The sequence below is a fragment of the Chiroxiphia lanceolata genome, chromosome 7 (assembly GCF_009829145.1).
Source record: "Chiroxiphia lanceolata isolate bChiLan1 chromosome 7, bChiLan1.pri, whole genome shotgun sequence".
NCBI classification, from domain to species: Eukaryota; Metazoa; Chordata; class Aves; order Passeriformes; family Pipridae; genus Chiroxiphia; species Chiroxiphia lanceolata.
Genome location: NC_045643.1, coordinates 29289986 through 29301606, shown reverse-complemented (window position 1 = coordinate 29301606; position 11621 = coordinate 29289986). Strand labels below are relative to the sequence as shown.

General features: G+C 40.3%; 1 protein-coding gene across 4 annotated transcripts; it reads left to right on the top strand.

Annotated features, from left to right (window-relative positions):
• The first annotated feature begins 886 nt into the window (after positions 1-886).
• CCDC14 (coiled-coil domain containing 14) lies at positions 887-10556 on the top strand. 4 transcript variants are annotated; one of them, XM_032693703.1, is made up of 13 exons: positions 887-969; positions 1850-1905; positions 2392-2455; positions 3127-3199; positions 3294-3422; positions 3754-3993; positions 4084-4178; positions 5138-5705; positions 6227-6368; positions 6980-7059; positions 7494-7712; positions 7793-7925; positions 9283-10556. In XM_032693703.1, exons 1-13 carry the CDS (start codon positions 937-939, stop codon positions 10262-10264), a joined length of 2814 nt encoding a protein of 937 aa, XP_032549594.1. In that variant the 5' UTR covers positions 887-936; the 3' UTR covers positions 10265-10556. The 4 variants fall into 4 exon arrangements, with proteins under 4 accessions (XP_032549594.1, XP_032549593.1, XP_032549590.1 ...); XM_032693702.1 differs by lacking the exon at positions 887-969 and adding an exon at positions 1070-1208; XM_032693699.1 differs by lacking the exon at positions 887-969 and adding an exon at positions 1464-1551 and having other exon boundaries at positions 7497-7712.
• The last annotated feature ends 1065 nt before the right edge of the window (positions 10557-11621 follow it).

Below are 11621 nucleotides of genomic sequence, written 5' to 3'. Positions count from 1 at the left end.
GTTGGACATCAGGGGAATTTCTTCACAGGAAAGTTGATTAGACATTGGAATGGGCTGCCCAGGCAGGTGGTGCAGTCACCACCCCTGGAGGCGTTTAAGGAAAGAATGGATTTGGCGCTTGGTGCTGTGGTCTAGCCGACCTCGTGGTGATGGGTTACGGGTTGGAATCGAGGAGGTCTTTTCCAACCCAATTGATCCTCTGATTTTGTGACCACCCACCTGCAAGGCTTGATTTTCCCACGTATTTTATGAGTGTGATGTATTTTATGAATATGATGAAGTGCTGATCTGTGTATCTTCAAACTAAAGGATGGGATTGGGGTGCGGGGATGTTTGGGTTTTTTCATATATTACTTGTTACTAAACGACTTGGAATAATTCTTCATTATTTAAATCTTGCACCCACATCTATCAGTTCAATGAGAATTTACCTATAAACGTCCAGAAACTCCTTTAAGAGAGAAGTATACCAATGGTTCTGGCTCTAACTTGGTAGTTGCCTCACATCGTTTTGAGTTGTTTTCATCTTCTTTTTTTTTCCCCCTAGCTTATATTCCTTCCTTCAGCTGTTCTATCACAGTGACTTTCTTGCTCCGAAAGGAGCTCTAAGGGATCAGCACGTGCATTTCCCCCTAGCTTGGGGAATTTCCCCTCAGGAGCGGCGGGGCGGGGCCGGGGCGCGCGCCCGCCCCTCACGGCCACCTTGGCCCCGCCCTTTCCTCTTCTCTCCTCCCATTGGCTCCTCCGCACCCGCTCTCCACCAATCCCCAGCCGCGTTCGGCAGCGCCGCTCCTTCCCCTTCCCGCGTCCGCTGCCGCCGGCGCAGCCGTTAGACCCGCCCCCTCCGTTAGACCCGCCCCCTCCGTTAGACCCGCCCCCTCACGGACGGACCGGCCCGTTATTGGCGGGCGCGGGGACGGGGGCGGGGCCAGGGCCATGGCCGCCGCGGGGGCTGCGCGGCCGCGCAAGGTGCCGGCGGGGCGGGGGGGCTGAGGGCGCGGGGCGGGCTCGTCCGCGGCCTCACAGACCCGGCGTGTGCCCGGACGGGGTGAGGGGAGCTGCGGGGGTCCCTCCCGCCATCCAGTAACGACTCCCGCGAGCGGTCGGGCCTTCCGGGGCCCAGCCCGGCTCGCACCGGGGCGCGGTGTCCAACTCTGGGCGAGTCTCTCATGGAGCTCCTGGAGCGGGTCCCGCGGAGCGCAGCGAGGGTGGCTGTGGGACTGGAGCATCTCTTACGGGGGAAGGCTGAGGGAGCTGGGTCTGCTCAGCCTCGAGAAGAGACGGCTGAGAGGGCACCTCATCAATGTGTATAAATATCTAAAGGGGGGAACAGATTGCACAGAGAGGGTGTGGAGTCTCCCTCACTGGAGATATTCCAGAACCGCCTGGACACGATCCTGTGCCATGTGCTGTGGGATGGCCCTGCTTGAGCAGGGAGGTTAGACCAGAGGACCCACTGTGGTCCCTCCCAGCCTGACCCATCCTGTGACTCTGGGAATGTGTGAGGGTTCTTCCACCCTGTGTGTGATCCTTAAAGTCCCCAGGGTTCAGGTGGGTATTTATTGAGTTTGTACATCAGCTCTTGGATGTGTCAGTAAGTGAATCACTGTATCTGTAGAATGCTGTGGAAATTATCAAAGCATCATGCTGTAAGGGCACATTTTATGAAATGAAACCCACAAGTTTAAGGCCCTGGTGGCAACAGTTACCCCCTCCTTGGCCTGGGAGCTGTAAATTACCTTGAACTGATCCACTTCTGCAAAAGTTCTTGGAACTGGGGGGCAATGGTAGTCTTCAAGTATGTTGTGAAAGTACTATGAAAATCAAAGTGTATTTCTGTAATCAACAGGGTTTGTCCTCTGGAAGGCTGTCAGGAGCAGTTAAACCAACAAATGGAAGAAAACAGTAAGACTTTGATCACAAATACTGTTTAAGATTGAGTGTATGTGTGAGTGTTTGGGAATCTTATACTTGTCACACTGCACAACTAACCAAAATTTGTTGTATATGTAAAGAAAAGGTTTTAGCTGAAAGTCAGTATGGCCAGGTTCTAAGCAGCCCATTAATAGACAGACACAAACTGAATAGAAATTTTGCATGTAAAAATAGAGAGTTGACTCTGCATATGTTTTATTTGTAGTAGATTGAATTTTTGTAATTGTTAGCTGTATGTAAGATTGTTGAATGGAGACTGAAGTCGCTTTTGACTTCAGCTGTTATTGTTGGCTAAATATGTTTGTTGCAGCCATGCAAAGTTTTCAGAAAGTGAAAGTTATTTTTTCTTGATAAAATTAATTTCCTCTTGTTTCCTACTATTGAATGAAAGTAAGTTGTTTTTTACTTTGTTGCATATTAAGGAGTTGGTATAAACAGTGAATTTGACTTTTTCAGGTTTGCCTTAAGGAGAGGATGTTATTCTGACGCAGAATTCTTTTCCCCTGACTCTGATAATCAGGTAATTAAGTGACTTTTTAATACAGTCATCCCTGTTATCTAAAGAAAAGAGAAATTGTAATACCACAAGTAATAGAAGAAAAGCAGGTTAATCTGAGCCTGAAATAGCTCCTGCAAAGTAAGAGAGTCTGTACTGCACCTTGCAGGTACAAGCAAGTTGGTTTTGTGTGCAGTGACTTTGGCTCTGACAAATCTCATTAAAGCACAGGATACATTTTGCAAAGACAAATATGCTGCTTGTGGACGGGGGCTGGTCTTGGCAGAAGAACAGCCACACTTGTTAAGTTTTTGTTCTGAAAAGAGCACAAAGAGTGGTATGGAGTCAGTGCTGCAGCACTGGGATTTGTGTAGTGCTGAACCAGTTGTCTCCAAAATACAAATAGGCTGTAGATAATAGTTTAACTGTACATGGAAATAAGAATTAAAAAAACCACGCATGCAGTTACCAAGACACAAAATTCAGCGAATGGACATGGTGCAACAACACAATTTAGTTATTCTGTGAAATTTACATCTTTGCAAAAGTCCATATAATTGTAAAGTAGTATATGGAAAACTTCTTTCTGATTATCAGTTTGTCAGGTGATAGAGTGGAGATTACTCCCCTCAAACCTGAATCTACTGAAAGAAAACAGTGGTACTCATTTTCTGACTGCAGTGTTCTTTTTGCAGGTTGATGCTATCCATGATGGACTTGATCAGTGTGCAGCTTTACTGAAGAATTTCATACAAAATGGGGCTACAGGTTGTAGCTATTGAAAATGCAAGTTATATTTTTAGGTTTTGTAATACTCTCTTGATTTGTTTTGTTGACTACTTTTTCTTTCAACTAATACTAGGAAAGGAGGCTGTCCATAAACAACCTGGGAAAGCACCTACTTCCAAGCCTTTGCTAAACAAAGGAAATACTTCCAAGAAAAAGGGGTTAACAAGAAATGTTACTCCTGCCCCTGTCCGAAAAGAAATTGGTAAGTGGGCTTTCTTGGGCTTGATTTTTTTCTTGAACAACATTAAAAGACTCCTCAACTTACTGAGATACGACAAGGCTTCAGATAATTGTTGCCATTTGTTATAGGCTGATCCCAGGCTGAATCCACAAAAGGATGTAGACATAAATTACTGGTTTTTAAAACCTTAAACGTTTAGTAAACAGTTACTGAAATTCACAAATGTTTGAGTTACATGTATAAGAAAGGAAATTGAGTGCATTTACCAATCTACCAGACAATACAATGGGTTTGTGTAGCTCGAGAAGACTGGCAACTTCAGGTGGGTTTTTTGTTCCTTGTTTCTCTGCAGTGCCAATATCAAATAGAAAATTTGCCTCGTCCACCACACCTTCTACTGAGAAAGAACTTTCCAGTGCAGCGCAGAATCAGATGGTTCAACCTATTCATGTGCCTTGCAGTCAACACTCTCCTGTGAGGTATCAGAAACTGTGTGAGCATGTGGAAACTCAGATGTCTCTGATAACTGGCCAACCACCACAGGAGAGTAACGAAATTCCTACTATAACTCCTTCTCCTACCTCAAATCAGGGTTAGTGGAACTATTAATGTAGAGCTGACTATTTAACTGCATGAGTTTTGCCCCAAATTTCCCTGATCTCTGAGTGCTGTTTTCTTTCAGGATGTCAAAATGTTGCAGCTTTTAATTATCTGTTACCTACGTCCACATCAGCACTGTCCTTGCAGCATTCAGCTAATCCCTTGACTACTCCGTCAGTAAGTAGAAGTTTGATTCTGACTATTAATAAACATACTGAATTAGCACTGCCTATTTATTTATACATTTAATTTTGTCAGTTTTCCTAATGCTTTTCCTTTAAAAAAATTGCATATTTCAGTCTGTAGCGATGAACAAAATAGAGAAAATATCGCTTTTCAAAGCACATCTTATATAGACACCAGAAAATGAAATTAGAGGCGTTTCAACTGGCTGCTTGTTTCTGCATGGGAAATTCTGTAATGGACAATAAACATGGAAGGTGCAGGAAATTATTGATTACTGTTAATTGCATTCTCAGTAATGCACATTAGGATCATTAACCAACTCCTGATAGAAGAAATCATATATCATATGGAGTTTTTCCCTGCCAATGATCAAGTTAATCATTTCTTCAGACAGTCTGTATTATCTTACAGGCACATGTTAAAATGCCTGTGTATTTCAGGGTATAGAATAGAACTAATGGAGAGAACCAGCTGCCACCTCAGGAAATGTGGTAGAGGGCTTGCACCTTGAATCTGTAAGACTGTAGACTTACCTTCCATCTGCAGACAGTCCATGTATAGCTAGTGCTGGCCTTGACTTTTGAAATTCATCTGCTTAAAATCTTGAAAGGTAACAGTGTTGTCCTTTTTTTTTTTCCTTCTTTCTTCCCCGTTCTAGATGGATTCAAGAAACACTGCTGAGGTTTTTTTCTTTATAGAACACTTGAAAAAGAACTGTGCTTTAATGTTGCCAGTAACATTTAAGATAAAGACAATCTAAACCAGATTTACATTTTAATTACTCCTTATTATACAGGAAAATTATTCAGTTAATAATTTGTTCTTATAATTAGTAAAGAATGATCAAGACTACATTGAGGCAGACAAGAGTAGTGTTGTTTGTTGTTTATTTTTTTAAAGATTTAGAAATTATGTTAATTTTTTGTTTAATTTGAATATTCTTTATGCAGGGTGTTCCTGTAGATAGTGCCAGTGAATGTGTGCCAGAGATGGGAGGACCTGTGGTTTTCCCAGTAGTTTCTGCTGCTCCTGCTGCACAAGTGCAGTCTGGCACTGCTCTTCCTAGTGTGGTCCCTTGTATAGCACCAGGTTCTTCGATCCCTACAGTGCCTACATTGGTCCCAGCATCTTCTGCCAGAGAGATGACTCCAAGCCAAGAGCACCAGATAAAAGAAGCAGATTTGATAAGGTGCATACAAGCTCACCTGGCCCTGTTACAATCACGTGAGGGACTGAATGGCAGCACTGAACAGAGGTGCCATCAGCACTGTCCAGCACAACGTGATGGCTCAAGTGACACAGAGGAAGATACTTCTGAAGAGCACAGTGAGGATATGGTCAGTGAGGAAGATGAATTGAGTGTCCTTGACATAGCTCCAGTGAGAGATACAAGCTGTAGGACAAGTTGTGTGAAAAAAGTTCTAAAATCTAGAAGAGGAAGTCCAGAAGAAACAGCCCATAAAGTTATGACTATAAAATATCTTATGGGTGAACTCAGAGAACTGATAACAGATCAAGGTGAGGACGTTTTTGTTGTGCAGTGGAGTTAATACATACAAATAACAGAAGAGCTCTGTTAAATGTGAGCACTTCAGTTCCTGCAAGCTGTGTGTGTCAGATGGTGTGTGACATCTTAGCGTGGTTTTCCACAAGAGTAATACCTTCAGGTTTCACTTTGCATAAGTATTATTTTTTGGACTATTTTAACATTATCATAACATCTGGGGTAAGGATTGTTCCTATTTCATATACAGACCTTTCCCCTGAGAGAGGGCCCAGTGTGGACATGTTGCAACAGCAGTCCCACCAAGGCTGGTTGGAGAGATGGTGGCTTGTGTTTTATTGAGGATGTAAAGCCTAGTTTTCATAGTCAAGCTTATTTTTTAAGTAAATATAGTTAAAAATGAGGTTTTCCTGGGGAAAACAATGTAGATACTAGTAAACCACTTTGTAGCTTGCTTAATCACATGTAAAATATTACTGTCATATTGCAGCTTTATAGGTTTATTGAATCTCCTTTTTCCCCTCACATCTTGCAGATGATTCAGAAATGCTGAGGTTGATGAGTGAAATAGAAGGTTGTGTATCATTGCTCCCAGCTGTAGTGGGAAGTACAAACATCCAAGCTGAAATAGCACTGGCTTTACAGCCCCTCAGGAGTGAAAATGCCCAGCTGCGCAGGTCAGTAACTGTCAGCGATCCTGTGGTTACTACAGATGTGCCTAAAGCATCTTTAACTGGCCTGTGCTAAATTGCCTGTGTTCTATCATTGTCATGGTGTACATGTTAGGGCTCTTCCCTTCTTGTCTGTGCAGTATTTATGTACTAGAAAGTGTGTTGGTAAGGCTGTATGCCTTAAAAAGAAATAACTAACACACAGCAAGTCTTCAGTTAATACTGATGTCTTAATAGTGTCCTTTGGCTGGGTGGGATCAATGCACTGTTCTGAAAACTGCAGTATCAACACAGTTAGCCTGCTCATATTCTTTTTGTAGACCATTCTCAAATGCAAAAGTGTCTCTCATTTCAGGGAAGCTCTCAAATGCATTACTGAGTAGCACTTGACTTCAGAACAGGGGGAAGGATATATACCAGAATGTGCAAAGGGTCTTTTGTGTTGAAGAAGTACAGGAATGTAAGAAAAACATGTTATTAAAAATGTTTATGTTTCTGAAACATTCCATGACATGTAATTCTCAGTAGCAACTTCTTACCAAACTAATTTAAAGTGCCGTGCTTTTGAGCTAATTCTAATACTTCTGAATTTGTGCTTTTTCATAATTCACATTTAGGAGACTACGAATATTAAACCAGAAACTCAGGGAACAAGACACCAGTGAGAAGAAATCTGGACAGAGCTGCAATTATGAATGTAAAGTACTGATAATGTTGCTTGTCAGGGGGATATTTGTTACAGCTTTATTTCAATAGATACTGTTATTTTTTATTTACATATTTGTACCTTCCTATGTCTGTATGTAATGCAGCCTTTAGTGGCAACCAAACTAAGTGTTGTGGGTCTAATCATGCAGCTGCATTTGCATGGACTGTTGGGCCTCTTTAGGCTCCACAATCAGACTTGGCTCTTCAGCTGCCAAGCAGATTTTTTTTCCTTATGTGCCTCTTAAAATGAAGATGACAGATAATTAAGAAGAAAGCTTGAGCTTTATCTTGCTGCTGCAAAAACCCCTTCCTCTATTTGTAACCAAAATGCATATTACCAAGATTATTTAAAAACTTAGTTTGGTTTAGCAATTCAAACTACCATACAAAACACTTAAACTTTTTATGTTTTACTTTTGGTAGTAGTTTCTTTGCAGTCCTTGAATATGATGCTCCAGAGTCAATTGAAAGAATCGCAGAAAGGCCTTGATTTGCTGCAGGCTAAAAATGAAGAACTTCTTAAAATAGTAGAAACTCAGAAAGAAGAAAATAAACATCTTGCAAAAGTTATTCAAGATAAAGAAGAGGAATTGCTTGAAAACAAACAGCATTATGACATTCATTCCACCAAGCTCAAGATCGGTACGTGTTTTCAATTTGGTTATTCTTTGTTTAATGTTTTAGAACTCAAATAATTAAGTAAATTCTTCTTGGCATTTCAGAAGTGGAAGAAGCATTAGGAAATGTGAAGAGCCTTCAGTTTAAGCTGGAAGCTTCAGAGAAAGAAAACAAGATTTTGGGCATAACATTACGTCAGCGGGACGCTGAGGTTAAGAGACTGCGGGAATTAACCAGGTACTGTTGGCTAAGCCTTTTTTTTGCCTCTTGACATTGGTCTTTTTGGGTTTTTTTCTTTTTTTTTATGCTGTGGATTACTGTAATCTTAATATCTTGGTGGTAGGAGGTAACACCGGCTAAAACTTCTCTTTGTAGTTACTTTTGTAGCAATGGTGATATAATTTTGTTTAAACAGAGTTATCATATTCCATGACTTGAATTCTGTGGTAAAGTAAAATAATATCTGCAGTAACTTGTGTGAAGTTTTAACTCTTAATAGCAGATCTGGAAATAAGTTGTTCCATGGGAAGGGCAAGGACCTGAAAACATACTGATACTTCCCTTGAAGGTGTAGAATTTGGAAACTAACTCTTAACCTGAATTTTTTTTTACACTGTTTTAGATATTGGTCTGGTTTTGAGCACAATTGGCAGAGAAGATCTGCCTTCAGGACCCACAGCAAGCTCTTCCTGTGGGAATGAGCAGTCCTTTCTTTAACTGTACAGACATTTGAAGTAGATTATGCCCAGATATAATTATGGGTAGAGGTAGGAGTTCTTCTATCACTGAATGAAGGTGGTGTTATTCACATTTTTTTTTTTCAGAACTACTATTGTGAATTTATTTTATCACAGTCTTTTATGATAAAAATAGCAGCAAGCTGGGAGACATAAATAGGTTTTTTCAGATGCATAGTGGTATGCACAAAAAATTGATTTGGACATTCTGTGTACAGGAAACAAAACTGTTGTTTGACATGTTTATAGTTGGTACTGATGGAAACAGCAGAATATTTTTAATCAACGTTTCAAATTATTCAGTAGAATTTTAGACACTTCTGTGGCTGCTATAGTGACCACCAGATGGTGGTATAATAATGTCTTACTGCATCTGTTTATGTATCTGCTATAGACTTAAGCATCTAAACATGAATTGCTTTTGATGTACAAAGCAGAAAATCAGAAGAATTATTTCCTTTATAATATTTTTCATAATATTTTATATGTAGTGGGAACAATAATTCAGAAAACATTTTGTAGGGATTTTGATAACTTCTTCTATCTGCTTTGAACAGTTTCTTGGCATCAATTTATTTCATTTTGTGCCACACAAAGTCAGGTAAACCAGGAATAATCTGGAGAACTTCATTGGGTTGTGCTATTCTAGTTGTTTTATAACCATACTGACCTGAAGAAAAGTTCAAGAAACTTGGAATTGGTTCATGTTTGTACTACATTTTATGACAATATGTAGAAAGAGCATTGCCACTTTACCACAGTCTGATAAATCTACTGTTTTGGTCCTATAGAAAAGTTTTTAACTACTCTTTTTAGTGACTAATTTTGAACCTGTTGTATTAATCTTACCTAAACAGAACCTTGCAGGGCAGTATGGCCAAGCTTCTGTCTGACCTCACAGTGGACAACGTTAGACCCAAACCTGAAAAAGCTCTCTCAAAGTCTCTTCTGGAAGACCACGAAAAGCAGATGCAACCTGAGCCGTTTCCTGGGAGTACTGCAGTAATGACTTACCTTAAAAAATTAGAAATGGATCATATTTTGATAGATACAGATCTCCAATTCGCAAATGAAAGTGGAAACATGGAAATGCAAAATCTGGCCTATGAAAAGTTTGATGCTGAAGGAAGTAAAATAAACAGTACGTTCATAGAAGAAGGAACATCAGCTCCCAGAGCACTACAAACTTCATTGAACCAAGATGCAGAAACAATTAGTGATTCTGGGACTTTACTAGATGACCAAAACAAGGTGGATGAGACAATCTATATTCCATTGACTAGCAGTGCCTCTAAAAAACAGCAGCCAGTCTCTGAAAGAAGTGGTGTGCTACCCCAGAGTAGAGGGGCTTGTAAAACTTTGGATTTCTGTGAGCTCCCAAGTTCTGTGCAGCAGTGTGGATGTGAGCTATCAAAGGATCCAACTGTACTGGATAAGTTAAGTGCTGGGTACAGTGTGAAAAAGACTATGGAAAACACTCTTGAAGTTACAGGGGATAAAGCAAAGTTGGAAGGAGACAAAGTCCAAATGAGATCAAAAGTCATTCCAAGTGGAGCTGCAAAAGATTCCACAGATAAACCAGACCAACCTCAGCCTGGTACATACCCTCGTGTATCAATGCCATTTCCAACAGAGATTTCTCAGAGAAAAGGTAGTAAAACAGCTGATTTTAGTTGCATTTCATTTGATGGTTTATCAGTGAGATCTGAGTGGAGTGCAACTTCTTTCTCAACATTTACTTCTCGAGATGAAGAGGACTTTAAGAATAGTTTAGCAGCCTTGGATGCCAACATAGCCAAGTTACAAAGGACTCTGCAGAGTAACATCAGGAAACAATGATTATGAGGAGGGGAAATGGGCTGCCCTTGTTCGGAAAAATTAGGTTTTTCTAAAGTATATTAATAAGTATGGTGCAGATATGTATATTTGTATGTAATAACTTGTGCTTAGCTGTTTCAGCTATGGATAGAATTTGTTCCTCATTAAGCTGTGGCACTGTTTCCCTTGATGTGTACAACTTGAAATAACTGGCTTTTTATATAAAATATAAATGGTTTGGGTTTTTTTTTAATTATTACTTAGGTTTATACTCTTTACTTGCAAAATTAATTATACTTGAAAATTAAATGTACTTGTTTACTCATGGTTTTTTTTCCCTTCCCCTAAGAACTGTTGCAAGGTGCTATACATGAGCAAGAGGTTCCACAGGTAGAGGCCAGGGAAGAGCTGTCTACAGAGCAGCAGGAATGCTGAGAGTTACAGTTGCTAAGTCAGGATCATGCTATTCCAAAAATAAATGCAGCCATCATATGGGATTTGTAGTGTATGGTAGATCATATAAAATACATGAAGTAATCCTTTTTCACTCATCACTGATAAAACTCAGTTTTCTCTTTGGACCATTTTACTCAAAGGAAGAAGTTGATGGAGAGTTCAGGCGAGAGCAAGAAAAGAACTATCAAAGTTCTGTTGTTTTCTACAGTTCTGTTTCAGGTTATACTTTTTACTAATGTTTGATTTTTATCTAAAGTAAAAGAATATAGAACCCGTGGATAAACACAGAACAAACAGGCTGATGCTGAGAAACAGAAGCAGCACAGCTGACACAAAGGAGACAAATTAAGAATTAGTGAAAGCTGGCAAACCAGTGCAGTTAGCAAAGCACCAGAATGTACAGTGTGAGGAAGCCATGGAAATTCCACAGTTGTTGAGATGTCAGGCATCTACTGGGCATAAATACAGAGAGTCTGGACTGAATCACCCAAATTGACTCTCACAGGAATGGGAGTGGAAGGGGGAATGATTCCAGTCCGCTGTTCTCCCCGACAGGCCTTTCCACATCTCAGTCTCAAGAATATGCATAATATAAGTGTTTAAGTTACAGGTACAGGAAAGTGGTGTTATTGCTACCCTTCTGTTCCTCTTGCGCTCTTAGCAGTGCTTCAGTGCTGTTTTTCAGGGAAAATATCTTTGGAAAAGAAACAGCAATATAAGGACCTGAATTTAAGATTGCTCTTTCTGCAGCATTGCTTTTTTTTTTTTTCCTAGAAAACATTGCTGTGCTTCCTGGTACTGTTTTCTTGTATGTTTCCAAGTAGAAGAAAAGTCCCTCATGGTTAGTTGCTTGAATGAACACATTTTAAAGTTAGGACACTGTCCATGCATTGTGCTGGGAAGCAGTTGTGTGATTGTTTTA